Source organism: Oryzias latipes, chromosome 16 (genome assembly GCF_053564925.1).
Source record: "Oryzias latipes strain Hd-rR chromosome 16, Olatipes_Hd-rR_3.1".
In the NCBI taxonomy this organism is placed as follows: Eukaryota; Metazoa; Chordata; class Actinopteri; order Beloniformes; family Adrianichthyidae; genus Oryzias; species Oryzias latipes.
Window position 1 is genome coordinate 3,412,502 of NC_136252.1, and position 18,067 is coordinate 3,430,568.

General features: G+C 43.5%; 1 protein-coding gene across 1 annotated transcript in view; it reads left to right on the forward strand.

Moving 5' to 3' along the window:
* The first annotated feature begins 981 nt into the window (after positions 1–981).
* Positions 982–18,067, forward strand: part of LOC101159250 (zinc finger protein 236) — a 97,706-nt gene continuing 80,620 nt past the window's right edge. The window contains exons 1-5 of the mRNA XM_011473312.4: positions 982–1,117; positions 2,218–2,351; positions 8,005–8,169; positions 8,257–8,435; positions 15,711–15,841. Coding sequence (XP_011471614.1) covers positions 1,066–1,117; positions 2,218–2,351; positions 8,005–8,169; positions 8,257–8,435; positions 15,711–15,841 — 661 coding nt within the window. The 5' untranslated portion in view covers positions 982–1,065. The remainder of the gene's footprint in view (positions 1,118–2,217; positions 2,352–8,004; positions 8,170–8,256; positions 8,436–15,710; positions 15,842–18,067) is intronic.

The window sequence follows — 18,067 nt, forward strand, 5'->3', positions numbered from 1 at the left end:
TCCTTTACCTTGACTGTGTGCCCATGTGAGAAACAAATCCCCAGACTCGGTCATGTTAACGCCGCCCTGAGGTTCTTTGTTAAGCAAGCGTTTAACAGGAAAGTCACCGATCATGCCTCAATGAAAATTGAACAAACACATTCACCAAAAAAGGAAAAAACCAAAGCCATGAGTTATGGTTTGGACTATATTTGCTTTTGCGTCTTCTTGTGTCCATTTGGTTAAACTGATAAAGGTGAACATAATCATTAAATGGGTTAAATATATAAATGTTGTAATCTAGAAACTGTAGAAAAGTTATTTTATGTTGAATATAACTATGTAACTCTTGAGCTATCCTAGGCATTTAAACATTGGGAGTTGGGTCATCTAGACCCACTAGACAGAGCTCTGAACCTTTTTTCTTCAATGATTTGTGATCTTCACTGGTGTCCATGGATTACATGAAATCTTTCCACCTTTATCCACCTTTGTCATGGTAGGGAGAACACGTCAATGTAAGGATAGGGGCATTTTTCGATAGCACAAGGTTTTTAAAAATATAAATAAAAGCTGCTCCTCACACCTGCTAGTTTACTTTTGTTGATTATTTGACCACGGCAACTTTTAGCACGTTGGCTCCCCCTGCTGGTAATTTAGAGGACCTGCATCAACAATCACTTAAAACTCAAGAGGATTTTGCTCCCTGGGTTCACTTCTAAATTACTTTTAAATACAAAGTCAGACATATTAAATAGGAATATTTATTAGATTATTTGATTTCTTAATGCTTAGGTTATAAATAATACCAATATTAAAAATGTAAAATTTGCATTAAATGTCAAAGTCTTTCCAATGAAGTCTGAAAATACCTGGGTCTTACCTTTTGAAATGGGTTTTGTGTTTTAGAATCAGAATCAGGAGGACTAAGCATTAGTTGACACCGTGAAGTTCCTCTAAATGAACGGTAGATGTCGCCGTTGCCCGCACCACTGCGTTTCTTCATGGCTCCGCTGCTACAGATGACCGAATCGCCATTTTGAAAAGCTGATCGTTCACAGCACACCCGCCTTGAGTACTGGAACTATGCCGCGGGGCCGGCCTCGCAAACTGAGAGTTAAAAGCAACGACGGAACAGGTAACAAGTACCAAAATGCCAGAAATAAATACAACAGCAGATAACCTACCCAAGTAACCTGCTTTTATTTTGCCAAGCACCTCTGTAATGTAAATATTAACACTTCAGCGTAGTGTATATAGTCCCCGGATATAGTATTGCGGGTGGGCTTTGCTTTGTACGGCGAAGTAGTGATCGAGGCGGAATGATATTAATAACGTTTCGGTGGCTCTTCTTATTGGCTTCCAGTCTAAATTGGGTATCGGTGCGGAGAGGAGCTGTTCCCCTGCCCGTCGTTGTGGTTAATGTTCACTTTCGGCCGATCACATTTGTTTATTAGTTATTAGTTGCTAGCCTGATTTGGCTAACTAGCTCGTTTCGCTATCGTTAGCATCGCGGCTAGCACGCTCGTTTGTTTTGCATTGGTGTTTTTCGCCGCAGCCCGGCTCCAGTCCAGAGGAGCGCAGCGGAGGCTGACCGGGGCTCTGACAGCTCACCGGGCGCGGTTTACCCGCGCGAGCCGCCTCGCGCTCCCGTTGCGTCCTGGCCAATAACCCACTGCTTCGCTTTATGTTATCGTGTAGGACCAACGTCAGGCATTGTTGCAGCATGTTTAGCCGTGGAACATGCAGGCTTGCGACCACGTGACCTAAAAGTTGTAGTTGAAAATGTGATTCGAAGCAAAACCGCACGTGCGGGTTTGTCAAAACAAAGCCAGCGCCATGCAACAGCACTTGTTATGAAAGGTTGTTGTGCCCAGCTGTGAACATCTACGTAAAGTATCGTAAGTTAAAGACATGACTCAGCTAGACATTGTAAATCACGTCAATACGCATACCCCCACCCCCCCAATACATAATTATTAACATAAAAAACATTAGGGCTTTTATTTTGAAATAAGTATTAAAGTGTGTCAACCTTCACATAATTACTCAGTCACAGTATGAGAGAAATTATATATTTATTTAATTCATTTATAGTGCTAATCCTATTAAAGCTGGATATCAGACATGCATGACAAAAAGTCATTTAGTGGGAAGCAAACATTTGTGAAATGAAAGCTCTTCCTGTGGGACCTGGAGGTGAGCATCTTGTTTTCTCTGCCTCCTGCTTCTTTCCAGATGCAGACCCTGCAGAATCTAAAGCAGAAAGTGATGGAGAGCTCAAGGACAGGAAGTGCACGATATGCTCGCAGATATTCACCACTGAGAGCCAGCTGCAGAAGCATCACCGTGAGCATGAGACCAACGATAAGGTATTGATCAACGTTAACCTCATCCCGATGGGAACCTGGAAATCTTACTTTGTGACGAAGTTTCTAAAAGCTTCTGGACGTTTGGTGCAGTAGAATTGTGCTGGTCTGCTGTTTGGCATGGCACCGCTCCCTCTGGGATGTTTCCCATTCTGCACCAATGTGTTTGCATTTCAGCTTAAACTTTGCAAATGCAAAAATTATTTATTTCTTCAGTGGAAAGAGGGAAAACAAGAAAACCCCAGCAAGTAAAAGTCCCACTCCAGTCATTTTTGTTACTACTGTCAGTGTTCTCAGTGGTCTTTTAATTATGATAATGACGTTTTTAGCCAAAACCAAAATACCTGTGATGTTTTCTTTGACACATTTTCTCCAGGGGGGTATTAAAGGAAGCATGTTTAAACTACCCGACTTTAAGCCTGAACTCTGGCTGAAATCCGCCTGAACTTGCTTACTCTGGGTATGTCGGTTCCAAAAGACCGGATATGAGTTGGCATAATTACGCTCGACTTGGTAACCCTGGGTTAAGGCACGTGCATGTCAAGTACATAAAGACATTCTCAATGGATCCCCGATTTCCGGAGTCACCATGGAAACGTGTGGAGAAAAAAAGAGCGCGCTATACTTTTGAGATGGAGACAGAGATTTTAATGACGGCGTATGAAGATTATACGTCCATCAAAAAGGTAATATGGCTGCATCATCAGCAAAAGAAAGAGTTTCTGCTCAGAGAAAAAGAACGGACAAAGTAAACGCATCAGTTTCTGATATTATTTCTATTTTCATTGTGACGCATATATATATATATATATATATATATATATATATATATAACTTATCCAACTTAAATGAATTAATTCAACAGGTAACAAGTAATTGAGTTAAATTTATTCAACCTAATTTCTTACGTCTATCCAACTCAATATTTTTTTCACAACTCAAATTTACATATTTAGCTAACTAAATGTAATATTACTCCAATTCAATTAATATTTTTCCATCTTAATTTGTTGTTTGAGTTTGTTTGAGCCTGCAGATATTTTCATTTTTATAACAATAAAATGATTGAAACAAAATGGACTCATACCATGAAACAAACACTAACCATTTCTCCAACATTATCATTACAAGGTTGACCAGTAGGGGTGCTAAATAACCTGATCATCCTCTTCCTCCCTCTCACTCATGGTGCTGAAAGAATAAAATATAACAGGACAAATAACTAGACAACACACAGTAAAACAGAGAAACGACTAAACACATTTGGTCAAAAACCCACACTTAAACCCAAATCCGTCCAGACAGGCAAAGGGAATGATATCCCACAATTCCTTGCAGTGCCGATCTAACAGCAGCACCAAAGTTACACCTACTTAATTGAATTCATTTGAATGAAAGCAAAATAACTGTCTGATAACTACGTGTTATTTTTTAAACTGACTTAACAAAAAAAAAAGATTTATCTTAACTGAAGCAATAATTAAGTTAGATCAAAGTGAAAAAGTTGATCTTTCCAACATCCATATGTGGTCTTATCATCCTCTCATGGTGGAAAAAGTATTATCTGAGCTTCTTCATCCACTAAATCATCTTCAAATGGACACGCCATGCTGCTTCACCTCTCTGTAAACAAACTAACCTTCAACTAAACCTGCCCCAGACCAGGTTATGTTCAGAGCATGAGTTGCCATGGTAACTTGACCTACCCTGAAACATACCTCCATTTCTGGAACCGAAAGCTGAGGTTATGAACTTCCTTAGCCTCAAACTTACCGAAAGGGGCACGGTGGAGAACATTCACTGAAGCCACGGAACACGCTGTTGGATCTGCTAAGTTCATCCCCTCGCCCTGAACTGTTGGAAGAGACGCTTCTGTTGTTGTTGGTTCTGGATCTGTGCAAACAGAGATGTTCTCATGCTTTGAATGTGGGAAATGAGGTGATGGTTTGGTTCTTCTGTGCTTCACTCTGCATGTTTGGAGGGAGTTTGAATCACAGGCACAATACACTGGAGGTTGGGTTGCTTCTGGTTCTTTTCGTTCCAGCGGTGATATTATGGTCTGTGCTGCAGTTTTCCATAAGTAGGTGGTTTTAATAAACAAACAGATTTTTTCTAAAATGCCTCCAAACGTTGACTTTTTTTCGTTAGACTAGAAAAGGAGGGGAAAGAAGCCAAAGTATTGACTTCAATGTGGGGAATTCAGTGTGTGATGGTTTGATCCCCAAACGTGAGGCAGGAATTTTCATCAGGAGATGCATCTGTGGTGGCTGCAGGCCAGTCCCATACGCACAAACACACACACACACACACACACCCACACACACACACACACACACACACCCTTTGAAGCCGTGTTGTTGTTCGTTGTGCAGACGGACGTCTGGCGTTGTGTTGAGGGAAGTACGGCACCGGGGAAAAGCCTGGGTTTTGATCATAGCAGCTTTCTCCAAAGCTCACCTCAGCATCACTTCACACATGCCAGTCTCCCACGCCTCAGGCAACATGTAACCCTCAAAACAGACTGGAGGGAGGTGTTTAGAAAAGCATTGTGGCTTCTTCTTTTTTCAAATCAACACAAACAAACAGATCATCAAACCTCAGAGCATGATGTGTCTACAGCCTGTCTGCACGCCTGCAGAACGGCTCTTCTCTGCCACGACTGGAAATCATCGCTAAAATACTCCGTTAAGCTCATTCACAGGATTCAACAGGACGCCAATAAAAAAGAGGAGCACATTTTTTTTCCAAAGCCAGTCTCTGTTGAATCAAGAACATATAATTTTATTTTATTTAAAAACGAGCAAAAATTGACTTTTAATAAAATGACCAACCAACAGAAAAGCAACATTTTTCTGAGAAAATATGCCGTAGGATAAATTTCTATTTACAGACTCGATGACCATATTTGCATCTTCTAAATAAATGCAGATTAGATGAGTGTTTTATTTAAACCAGGCCTGTTCTGTAGGTAACACGATGCTTTTGGATCAGCTCTACAGTTTGTCCTGCAGCGCTGTCACAGGTGGGCTGAGCTCCACTCCGCCGTTTCCCGCCTCAGGCTCTGTGCTCTCAGGAAAACACCAAGTGCCTCAGTCTGTCCTCCGTCTTTGGTAAACGTTAGGGCACAGAAGCTGGATTCTGTCACAGTTTTTCCTAACACCCTCTGGTAATCTGACATCTTCAGAGTCGTTCTTTAGATCAGGAACGAGTTTCAAACTGCCGTTCTCCTGTCTATGACTTTTAGAAACTATCCTTCTGTCTCAGGATAATTATGGTGTTTTCGGTGGTTTAACATGTTCTTGTGGCATTTTTCTGATGGAGGAGGACATGTGTACAGAAAATGGAGCTTAAAATGGCATTTCTGACTATTTCGTTGTGAATCAGGAGCAGACGTTCTCTGTCACAGGGAGGGGAAGAGGGGGCGTGGCTGGTCGGTGCCAACAGTCCCACCCACAATTCCCAAGTCAGTTTCTCCTGCCGCTCTGCAGAAACTATGTCCAAGGAGATGACAGGTTTTTTGATTTGGTCTAAAAATGGCCTCATCATAAGTAAAACCTCGTTTTGACAATATCAAAAGATGATCGGAGTGGGACTTTAAAAACAGTTTATTTGTTACTTTATTTGTTAGTATTTGCTTGTAGCATCAGTTCTCTGTACATAACAACTTCCTGCTTTGCAAAGGAGACAAATGTGAAAATGGTGATGTCGTCTGATAACTCAACTCCGCTCCACTGACAAGACTGCCTGCTTTGCAAATTTCTTATGTTCAGTTTTGTTTACTGGACTGAGGAGAGAAGCGGCTGATGCAGAGCTTCTCTAAATACATCTGCATCAGGAGGCTTTTATTGTTTCAGCTGGTCAATTTACCCGGCCGCCTCCGCTGTCGATGTTAGTGGTGACACGTGAGTGTTAAGGCTCTTCATTAAAAGCATCAGAAAGCCCTGTTTTTGTTCTTTGTCAGCGTTCCATCAACCTTACCTTTCTTCCTCTTCCTTGTGTCTTTATTGTTTGACTTTAGTCAACGTTTGTCTTTGCGTCTGTGGGTCATTTCTGTCCCTGGAGCTCTGCCACTCCAAGACTCACAAGAGTCTGTCAGTCAAACCCCTCATTGTGACTCCATTGGGGACTTCTTATTGCATCTGCCCTCTCCATCCATCTGGTAATACCATCATCTTCACACTAGTCTGTTAGACCATCCTGCTGATAGTCATGCTATGGAGCGTTTTGGAGCGTAATCTATAGACCAGGGAGCCCAAATCAGAAAACTCTGCCTTATCTGCTGCTGTTTACCTGGATCAGGTGTGTTTAGTCAATGAGGAGCTTCAATGGCAGGTTGGTTGGAAAACATGCAGGACACGGGCCCTCCAGGCCTGGATTCTGACACCCCTGCTGTAGTTGCTTGCACAGAGCAGCTCATAGGAGTTCAGGACTGAGGAGTCCTAATGCATCAGGCCCATTTGCCCTGACGGGTGGATACCAGCTGTCAAAACGGTGAATCCTGTATGGGGCACACAGATGGCCAACACACAATTTAAGGGTCGTAGACCGCTCAGTGAGCGGGAAAATGGTCATGCATACTTTTTCTTTGGGCATTGTGCAGGTGATGTGCAGGTGATGGCAAATTCTTATACAACAGGTTGGGGTAAGTAAGGGGGAAGTAGGTGCGATGCAGATGCGTCGTACAGATTTTTCAACCCCCTCAGATTCTGCCCCAGAGACCTCTTAGTGCTGTTGCGGGCACTCCTTGTGAGCCCATTGCTTGGTCTGTTCCACCTACAGCTGGAAGAGGCTTGGTGTGAAATGTTGAAGCAGTGCAAATCTCACTCCAGGCGCTTTCTTTCACTGCTGTATTCCGATATGTAAAGGGCTCGGTGTCATAGAATTCCAGCCAGACACAAATCAAAAATATTAACTTCTCCTCCATGAACAATTCTCAAACTGTATGCACTTCCTTAGATTCAAAGCGGCGCCATACATGCGTCATAACCAAATCCGAACCCCTGATTGGTCAAAGTTTGACCTGCTTTCAATTTCAACTAACGTACGTTTCATAGGACGCATGTTTTGTATGTAGAGCCTGAAAACGGGCGTCCTCTGGACATGTGGTATGACGCGTGAACGCCAGAGTTTTGGACGTGGAACCGGAAATGTGCGTTTATGTGCAGAGACTTATTATGGAAAGCTAGCGCTTGAATGCACGCTGCAGAGGGTGGTGTGAACAAGGAAGCGAGACCATCAGAGCGTAGTTCGTGTGGGCGTCTTGCAGGTGGTTACGTACCACGTGCAGCATTTGAATGCTGTCAGTAAGGAGCTAGCACTTGCACCTTGCTAAAGACTAGAGTGTGGCGTGAGGGGGTCGTACGACAGCACCACTCGTACAACACTAGTACCTATAACTTATATTATCCTTACAAATACTTCGTTAGACAGTCACCATGCACACAACAATTGTGCGTTCCATTCTCACCCACCCTTAAAGTGGCCGCACGAGCCTTGAGGGAGCTAAAAGACACACCTGTGCCCACCTTAAGATGCACCTCTGTACGACCCTCTGCGGGTCCAGACAACCCAAAAACGTGCAGCGGGCATACGCTTCAACCCTCGTACAGGTGCATTTCATCAAGGCAAACGCGCATTATCCTTTTTCTTCCTACAGCCTTATCGGTGTGACCAGTGCCCACAGACGTTCAACATGGAGTTCAACCTCACACTACACAAGTCGACACACACCACCTCCGACTTCACCTGCCCCGTTTGCAACAAGAAATTCTCCCGCATCGCCAGCCTCAAGTCACATGTCATGCTGCACGAGAAAGAGGAGGTAAACCGTGGCTGTGACCCGATGGAAAACACGCAAAGAAAGGGATTTTTCTGGCCTGACTTGTATGATCTGCTTCTAATCCTGCAGAATCTCATCTGTACAGAGTGCGGAGATGAGTTTGTGCTCCAGAGCCAACTCTCCCTGCACTTAGAGGAGCATCGCAAGGAGCTGTCCGGCGTGAAGGTGTACACCTGCAAGAGATGCAGCCGGGAGTTCCAGACGTCCGCTCAGATCAAGGAGCACATGAGGAGTCACATCAAGATTAGGTCAGACCCCAGTCAATCACGTCGGGCCCCTCCTTTGTAGAAACAGAGGGCTGCTTTCTGTTACCCAACTCAATCTGTTGAGTCAACTTGTGCTAAACAGCAGCTGGAATTTACGAGGAAAATCTCAAGCAAAAGTTGACCTGCTTAGTTCTAAACATTGAACCTCCAACCTCTGTGTGTGTATCCATCCTTTAGACGGAGCTTGTCTGGGTTTTAGCTGTGGTGTCAGCAGGTTAAGCAGGGATTCACAAACCTCCCTCTTTTCAAGCATTTTTGGTGGATTCTAGATCAGCCAATAATAAAGTCGGTCTCCAGCATGTCAGGGCTCTGCCACAGGCTCCTAATGCCTCATTCAAACGTCATCTAGATGGCTTGTTTGCCAGATGTTTAAATGATGTAGAGCAGGGGTCGGGAACCTATGGCTCGCGAGCCATATATGGCTTTTTTGATGGTCACATGTGGCTCGCAGACAAATCTTTAATTATACTTTTTTTTTCATTAGACCAGTCCTTTTCGGGCGCGACGCGATGCCAGAGGCGCGCAGTAGTAGCGGTGCTTGGAGAAAAAACTAGCAGTTTACTATTATCTATTATTTCACAGAGTTTGTACCAGCCTGAAACCTGTGAATTGCCGTGCCTAAAACTGCGCGCTCTCGTCTCTGAGAAAGAGCGCGCAGTAGCGGGGACGGGATGTGTGAGGAAGAAAACAGAGGGTGGGGTTGAGGGGTTTTGGGGACAGGCTGCAGGTGAATCGCGCAGGGATTGTAAATACGTTAAACCCGCTGCCCGTCACTCACTGCAGTGTGTGAGTGTGTGTTTGGCTCCGCGTCTGCATGTGATCAGTCTTTGTCACATCTACAGAACATTCAGACCAACCTAAGATCACGTTTAAAGTCTCAACGCCTGCATGAAGCAGAAACTCACCACGTATCAACCAGACTAGACAATCAACAAAACTACCACGAGAAATACTCATCATTTATCAGCAACAGCATAACAATGTTATTAAAAAGGATCCACAGACTTATTGTACTTTAAAAATGTTGAAATTACATCAAATGTACACATTCACTTGTATATTTAGTTTTAAAAATATTGTCGCGGACTGAGTTTCACTTGGCTGTCGGGCCGCGTTAAAAGTTCTGGGGTTCATTGAAGGCATCAAGCAGAGATCTGATTGGCTCCCAGTTCTGTCGCTCAGCCTGTTGTTAGGTAATTTGGACCAATGGGGTTCAGCTATGGGCCGAATAAGGAAAATGGCTGGAGCGGGAGCAGGGGAATATAAAGTTGGGAGAAACGCTCTCTCTCGTCTCGGCAGGAGAGATTCAGGAGTTGATGAATTAGTTGTACGGCGTTTGTTGCGGTCTACAGCAGTGTTTTTCAACCAGTGTGCCGCGGCACACTAGTGTGCCGTGGGAGATGGTCAAGTGTGCCGTGGGAGATTGCCCTCATTAACTGATTTAACAACATTTCCCATCTCCAGGATTTCAGCTCTGTTCATCCAAACAGGCCCTGATAAAACACTGAGGAGTTAGGAATATAAAAGATCGTAAAATACTTTTTCTTTGCGTTTATTTTATTAAAGACATTTTGATAAGAATGACCGTACCACGATTCAGCTGCAGCTCCGGCTGTATTTTGGAAAAGTCCCGTTGCTTTAACTGTCTCCACCAATCATTCTTGAAGGCTTCATCACATGTCATCAGTCTGACCAATCAGAAGTGGTTAAAGTCTTCACTTCCTCGTCCCGATTTAGCTCGTAAAGTCGCTCAGTTCTAACAAAAATACCAGCTAAAGCTCGTCTTTAGCGGTGTAGCTTTCCACAGAATCCGGTATCAGACCGTGGAACAAGTGAACAAAACAATGAAGCTCCGAAAAGCGATCTCCGCCGGCCGTTTTATGCACTACATCTCCCATGATGCATTGGGTTGTGAGAGTGACAGGGCACAAGGAGATCTGTTGTTAAACGTCTTGAAACCAACGAACACACTTCAAACTGTTTTTAAATCTTCTAACTTAACTTTTATTGCATCTTTTAGAAAAAAAACAGCTGCAGTTTCCAGCTTTTTCTGCAACAATTATCTCAAAAATGCATGTGAGACTGTGGAGGGAGGGGCTGTAGATCAATACAGTCTGAGTTTCTCCTTTTTTTTAATTTTTGGATGCTGGTGTGCCGCGGGATTTTTTTTAAGGTTAAAGTGTGCCGCGGCTCAGAAAAGGTTGAAAAACACTGGTCTACAGTAACCAGAATAAAGAACTTTAAAAGAGGTTAAGTCTCCGTGCATCAGTGTGGGAAAGAGACACAACATTATTGTATGGCTCTTTCGAAATTACATTTAAAAATATGTGGCGTTTATGGCTCTCTCGGCCAAAAAGGTTCCCGACCCCTGATGTAGAGCAAAGAGAACACCTCCTAGGAGGCTGAGCTCCAGACCTCACCTTTAGACTGAAGGGAGCTCCTTTCAGTGCTCAGGGCTGCAGCTGCTGCTGGTAACACAGACTCACAGGACATTCAGAGCGTTCTCCTCTGTTCACCAGCACAGACCAGGACAAAGTTGACCTTTTTGCAGACGTTGCCATGTTCGATCCTGACGCTCCACCTTTTCTATGTATAGAGAGCATTCAGACACTTAAACTCCTCTCTATGTTGTCATGTACAGAAACCTTTTCCTGGCTGAGAAGGGCTTTAGACTTGGAACTGCTGATGATTATCTGGGTCCCCAGCCCTGATAAAATACAGGGTTGTGTCAGGAAGGGCATCTCTGCCAAACCACCTGTGGAGTTCAGGGAAAGCTGATTCACTGTGGTGACCCCTGAAGGGATGAGCAGAAGAGTAAAACTAGCTAAGAAAACCTCTAGAGACAGCTTGAGGCCAGGGTTTGGGGAATCAAGAAACTGTCAGTAGAAATCCTATGGGTCTCAAAGCTAAACACTTCCATCACTTGACTGAATCCAGAAATTCAGTAATAGTATAAAAGTAATTCACTTAATCAATGCAAGAAGAAACGTGAACTAGCAAATGTCCAAGAGCCTCCAAGGATCCTGGCAAGTAAAGAGCGGGTCCATGGTCAGGACAAGAACCAGTTTCTGCTAAATCCAATCCAACCATTGACTATAGAATGATTCTTCTAAAAGGTCAACAGCTAAACTTCTTTATACTTCATCTAGTAAAACATTACTTGTTTTATTTTTGATATGAGAAGGTTATTGTTGAACAGACTTGAGTCGGAGGTACATGAAACACTGCGTAAAGGGCCAAGAAACTCACAGCATTAAGTTCCGTTTTCCTTTTTTGAAATTTTAGCATAAGGATTGTCAAAACTATTGACTGTATATGAGAACTGGACTGAGCGAGTGTGAGGTCACCCATAGAAAATGCCTTATTTCCAGTTAGTTTTTGGTGAAAGTCGGCCTGAGTCTCCATTCGTATCTCATCAAGTCCAAGAGCCCTACCACCTGAAAGCAGGTTGGGGAGAATCCGTTTAGAAGATTCAATATGAGACCACAAACTTTTATTGAGGCATCGGATTGGCCAGTTCATTTCTTCAATAACTTACAGTATAGAAACAATTTCATACAGAAAAAAACAGGATTAGCAAAAACATGTTAAAAAAAAAGGTATCAGAGCAGAAATTGTTCTTCTGACCAAGAGAATGACTGAGTTACAGACGTTTATTTCTCTACAACAAATGGAATTTTGGCCTCTTGGAGCCAGCAGGTACTTCCTGTTTGGAACGCGAGGTGGGAGGAGTCTCTCAGTCCAGTTCTCATGTGCAGTCGATATTTAAAACACTAGCTAGTTGATGTTTCTTATGCTAAAAAATAAGGATTTTTTTGCATTGAATGTGGAAAAATATTCTAAAATGTTTCCTTTAGAAGATTCATTTTGGTATTTTATTTATTTTACCAAAATAAGCTACATAAAAGTTGTTTATACATTAAGCTTTAGTACTACTATGTATAAAAATACTCATTTGTGCACACTTTTTTATTTTTCTTCTGGCTGAATTTAGGAAATGTATGTTAGTGAAACAGGTTTAACTTTGTGTCACTAAAAGCAATGCTGTAAAAATGTTTAAAGTTATTTTTCAAACAAATGAAATTGTGACAGAACTAAACTTTACAAAAAATAGACCTGACAACCAAATGTTTGGTAACTTATGCACCACAGATTCCTGGTAGTGTTTTCATGCAGTGGCGCCTCCAGAAACTTTTCATGGGGGTGGGTGGGAGGGGCCACTTAAATCTTTAGGTGGCACACAAAAACCATGAGCTGTATTTAAAAAATTCATTCTACTAAACGTAGTAAAACAGCCGTTTGAAAACTAACAGAAGTTAAATGCTTACTGATATATTTTGATTTATTGTGTTTCTATTTCATGCTTGGGGTGTTTGGCTCTTGACTGGGAGATATCTATAATGAACAAAAAGTCAGTTGTTCTGAAATAATACTACTAATACCCTTCCATGGTAATTATTAATTATATCTATAGACATTTGTATTCAGACTAATGAACATGAACCAGTTTTATTATTAGGGCAACATGCCTGTTGGTCCAGGAACAGGTGGGGCTCCTTTAGCTGACCAATGATGCTGACTGTCCCTCGTCTGTTGCCGTCTCATCTTTGTCTTCTTCATTCTCTTCTGTCATTCATGCTGCTGCTCTGTCTCATCTTCCTCCTCCTCACACCTCCTCTGTTGCTCCATCTCTTTCGCTCCTTCTGCTGTACTTTTCTTCTTAAAATAAACTAAAATAAGAATAGATGTAAACTTCCTATTCAGTCTCTGAAAATTGACATACACAAGCATCAACTAATGACTTTAGGTAACTCTGTCCAAACAGGTCAAACGCACATCAAAAAGCTGCAGTAACACAACAACCAGTCCTCAAATATATATATATATATAAAAAAAAATTTTTTTCTTACCAGTCCTCAAATTGGGCCGTGAAATGCGAGGCGTGTGTGACGGGGACATTTTTTTTCCAGTACTAATAAAATGTCATTGCACATCCACCACTGCTGGTGATGTGGTGGTGCAATTGAATTTGCGCACAATAGAGATCAGGTGATCTAAAGTACAGTGAACAGATTGTTAAAAGACACCACAGAAAATATTTAACAGGTGTAAAAAGAAATGTAGTGTTTTGGGATGCATGTGTGCGCACGCGCTGAAACCGCTGCTCGCGCCGCGCGATGCAGGAAGACGGGTGGAGAGTGCGTGTGAGGAGGGCATACAGGCGCGGTCAGTCGCTGTTTTGGAGTTGAGGAAAAAGTAATAAAGAAAGTTCCTCTTAAAGGACGGGGACTGGTTCTTTTGTCTAACCCGCTCTGGAGGCTCTAAGGCAGGGGTCGGGAACCTATGGCTCGCGAGCCATATATGGCTCTTTTGATGGTCACATGTGGCTCGCAGACAAATCTTTAATTATACTTTTTTTTTTTTTTTCATTAGACCAGTCCTTCTCGGGCGCAATGCGATGCCAGAGGCGCGCAGTAGTAGCGGTGCTTGGAGAAAAAAATCTGCGCCAGTGCTATCAGTTACTATTATCTATTATTTCACAGAGTTTGTACCAGCTGGAAACCTGTGAATTGCCGTGCCTAAAACTGCGCGCTCCCGTCTCTGAGAAAGAGCGCGCAGTAGCGGGGACGGGATGTGTGAGGGAGAAAGCAGAGGGTGGGGGTGAGGGGTTGTGGGGACAGGCAGCAGGTGAATCGCGCAGGGATTGTAAAAACGTAAAACCCGCTGCCCGTCACTCACTGCAGCGTGTGAATGTGTGTTTGGCTCCCCGTCTGCATGTGAGCAGTCTGTCTCACATCTACAGAACATTCAGACCTATGATCACGTTTAAAGTCTCAACGCCTGCATGAAGCAGAAACTCACCACGTATCAACCAGACTAGACCATCAACAAAACTACCACGAGAAATACTCATCATTTATTAGCAACAGAATAACAATGTTATTGAAAAGAATCCACAGACTTATTGTACTTTAAAAATGTTGAAATTAAATCAAATGCACACATTCACTTGTATATTTAGTTTTAAACAAATTGTCGCGGACTGAGTTGGATGGCTGTTGGGCCGCGTTAAAAGTTCTGGAGTTCATGGAACGCATCGATCAAGCAGAGATCTGATTGGCCCCCAGTTCTGTCGCTCAGCCTGTTGTTAGGTAGTTTGGACCAATGGGGTTCAGCTATGGGCCGAATAAGGAAAATGGGAGGGCTGGAGTGGGAGGGGGGGAATATAAAGTTGGGAGACGCGCTCTCGTCTCGTCTCGGCAGGAGAGATTCAGGAGTTGCTGAATGAATTGAACGGCGTTTGTTGCGGTCTGCAGTAACCAGAATAAAGAACTTTAAAAGAGGTTAAGTCTCCGTGCCTCAGTGTGGGAAAAGGACACTACATTATTGTATGGCTCTTTCGAAATTACATTTCAGAATATGTGGCGTTTATGGCTCTCTTGGCCAAAAAGGTTCCCGACCCCTGCTCTAAGGGCTTGAACGCGGACGTGAACCCCGAAGGAAGATCAGCCTCACCGTCTCATCCGTGTTCTGCATCCAGCGGCTCGTGTTGAACTATAGATGTCTGCGCACGCAAAGGCAGCAGGGAGGGGAGGGGGTGTGGGCCGGTTCAGGTCATCAGAGTGACTTGCCGCCTGCTAGCTGTGCATTTGGGATGAAATGCATAACTGATGCTACCACAGCTTATAGTGGCTGTTTTCATGTCTCACCTTCTTACCTGCTGTGATCATTGAAGATAAAAGCCGCTGTCCTTTAGCGACATGCGGCTGTCTGAGAGCAGCCTGTGTGTCCTCATGACATCTCCATACAAGTTTGTTCTGAAAAGGCCTGATAACAGCATGCTACGCTAAAGGTGCCTTTGGGGGGGCTCCATCACACCGAATTTCACACATTACCCCCCGCTTGCAGGCATTTATTCATTGGCAATTAATATGTAAATATTGAGTCATCCAGTACAAGAGGAGCCTGCTGATACAACACCATACTGAGGTGTTATAATTTGTAACATTTATAACTGTGGGATCACTGGTAAATATAAGAAGACAAGCTTAAGAAATACTATAGATTCCTTTATTATCAGCACCAAATCATCATTTCTTAAACTGTGCACCTGTTTTTATGTAGAAACAAAATGTAAATGTCTGTAATCCAAAGAAGCCGCATACATCGCCATGGTGACTATAAAACACTCTGTGGCGATGATGAGGAGTTTTGTTGCTTGATTGCTTTGTGATTTCGTCTTTGCTCGTCTGGCAGGCCGCTCTCCTCCAGTTCTAGAAACTACAAGAAAAGCATCGATCGGAGCGGCTTCACCAACAGCTGCCATCACTGCGGGAAGGCTTTCAAAAAGCCCAGCCAGCTCGTCAGACACATCCGAATCCACACTGGTGAGTTGGAGGTGCAGAAACTGGACGTGTCCTGTGTGCCGACGGCGCATTGCTCCGTCCTGAGTGATGCTTTGATGTGCTCTGAAAAACTTTTCAGAGAAGGTTCAGCTCTCACGTCATGCTGTTTCATTTTAGTATTTCGTAATACTAGTATAATACAAATTCATCAAGCAAATACAGACTGCTCTATGTTGATTCTGTATCTTTAGACAACTAGATACTACATTTGTATTTCCAAATTAAATGAAACACCTTTAGGTGCCAAAAAATGTAATTAAGTATACACCTTACCACATGGTTGGTAAAGTGAAGGACTGACATTCCCGGGGAAACGAACAAGCAAGCAATGGAATTGTTGAGCAATTAACACCACCCAGTGAGGGCCTTTGGGCAAGACCCTTAACGCTACTGCCTACCAGCATGAACGATCCCGGTGATGGTCAGAGGGGCCGTAGGCGCGAACTGTACTACCATCACCAAGTATGAATGAAGAGTGAATGAGTAACGGAGACATTGTAAGCGCTTTGAGCATCTGGAAAAGCGCAGATAGATCCAATCCATGATTATGATTATTATTATTCCACAGTAAAAGACTGTGCCAGAGCTATCAGATTTTAATACATTACTGTGTCCATTAGTTTTTGTTTCTCGCCTCTGCTAGCAGCACCTGTAAGGGGCAGGCAGGTGGCCCGCTCAAAATTCTAAGACCGTAGACCACTCGGTGAGCCTGCAGAGCACAAATGTTTACGCACAGTTATTTTTTTTTAACGCGAACATGTAAACAACATGTAACCTTTGTGCTATCTTGTGGGGTCCAGATGAGCCCACTCTTAACGTCAATGAGGCACGTTAACGTTGGGAGTGGGGTCATCTGGACAAGACAGTGCTCTGAACCTTTTTTCTTCAATGATCTTCACTGGTGTCCATGGATTACATGAAATCTTTCCACCTTTATCCACCTTTGTCATGGTAGGAAGAACACGTAAATGCAAGGGTGGGGTCAACTAGACCCCATAAGATAGCACAAGGGGTAAGGGTGAAGTGGAGACGCAGGCACATTGTTTGGATTTTCCCTTACCGCCCTCAACCGGACAGGGCTGATGACGTAATAATGTCCACCCGTTGCACGCTCTGTGCTTGCAGCCTGACGGGTAGAAATGAGGAAATCAGGGCGTCGTTTGTGTGGATGTCCAACGGCACTTGAGTATCACCTGTGCGTGCGGCATTTGTGTGCCGTCAGCAAGGAGCCGTGAAATGTAGGGTACCTCACTAACCACTAGAGTGTTGCATACGACAGCATCACTCGTACGTCATTAGTGCGTTTAACGTAAGTTATCCTTACAAATACTTCACGAATCCTTTTACCACACACGACAATGGTACGTTTCGTTTGCACGACGTCCCTTAAGGTGGCCTTACGAGCCTCAAGGGAGCTGTAAAGAGATGGGGGTGGCTCCTCTCTACGACCCTCCACTGGCCCGGACAATCCAAAAACCCAAAGGAATCATCCCCCATACGGGTGCATGTGACAGAAAGAATTAAAGATGATGAGCTGCAGATTTCTGGAGTAAAGGTGTCAAACGGTTTACGTCCTTTGACTAAAGGATTAGAGTTTAGTAAAATGTTGACTTCTGAATGAGTCACCGTCAATGTGCCGCCATAAGCAATCTTTTTTTCTTTCTCTTTTTAAACACTGTGTTTTGGAGTAAACAGTGTTTTGATGAAAAATGTTTTGAAAGTGCAAATTGGGAAATTGACCGAAAATAAGAGCGGCATCCTTCTCCCAGCCTGAAAGGAAGCGCAGAAAGTCAATTTTCTCGAAACCACAAAAGAGTCATTAGACCCACAGAGATTTACTTTTCTGTCAACTGTATTTGAGCTCCATAAAGTGAAAGAGTTTTACATTTTAATTCTTTGACGTGGGCTTCTCCTCTGTTACTAAACTTCTGCCCCCACCACCTCCTAGAGTTCCTCTCCCCCTAGATAATTTGAAGAATGTACACGACTTATTAGTCAGCAGTCATGCGAAAAGTGTGCGTGTGGTGCGTTTTAAAGAGCTGTTTAAATTCTAATGCTCTTGTGTTGCTCTGAGATTGTTCAGCCGTCTGGTTTCGAGGTAAAGTAGCCGGCAGCGTTCAGCCACATGTTGATTACCATCCGTCCACATGTTTGTGTGCCGGCTGGCTTTCCCACTGCTTGAATAAAAGTGGATGATGCCGACTCCGC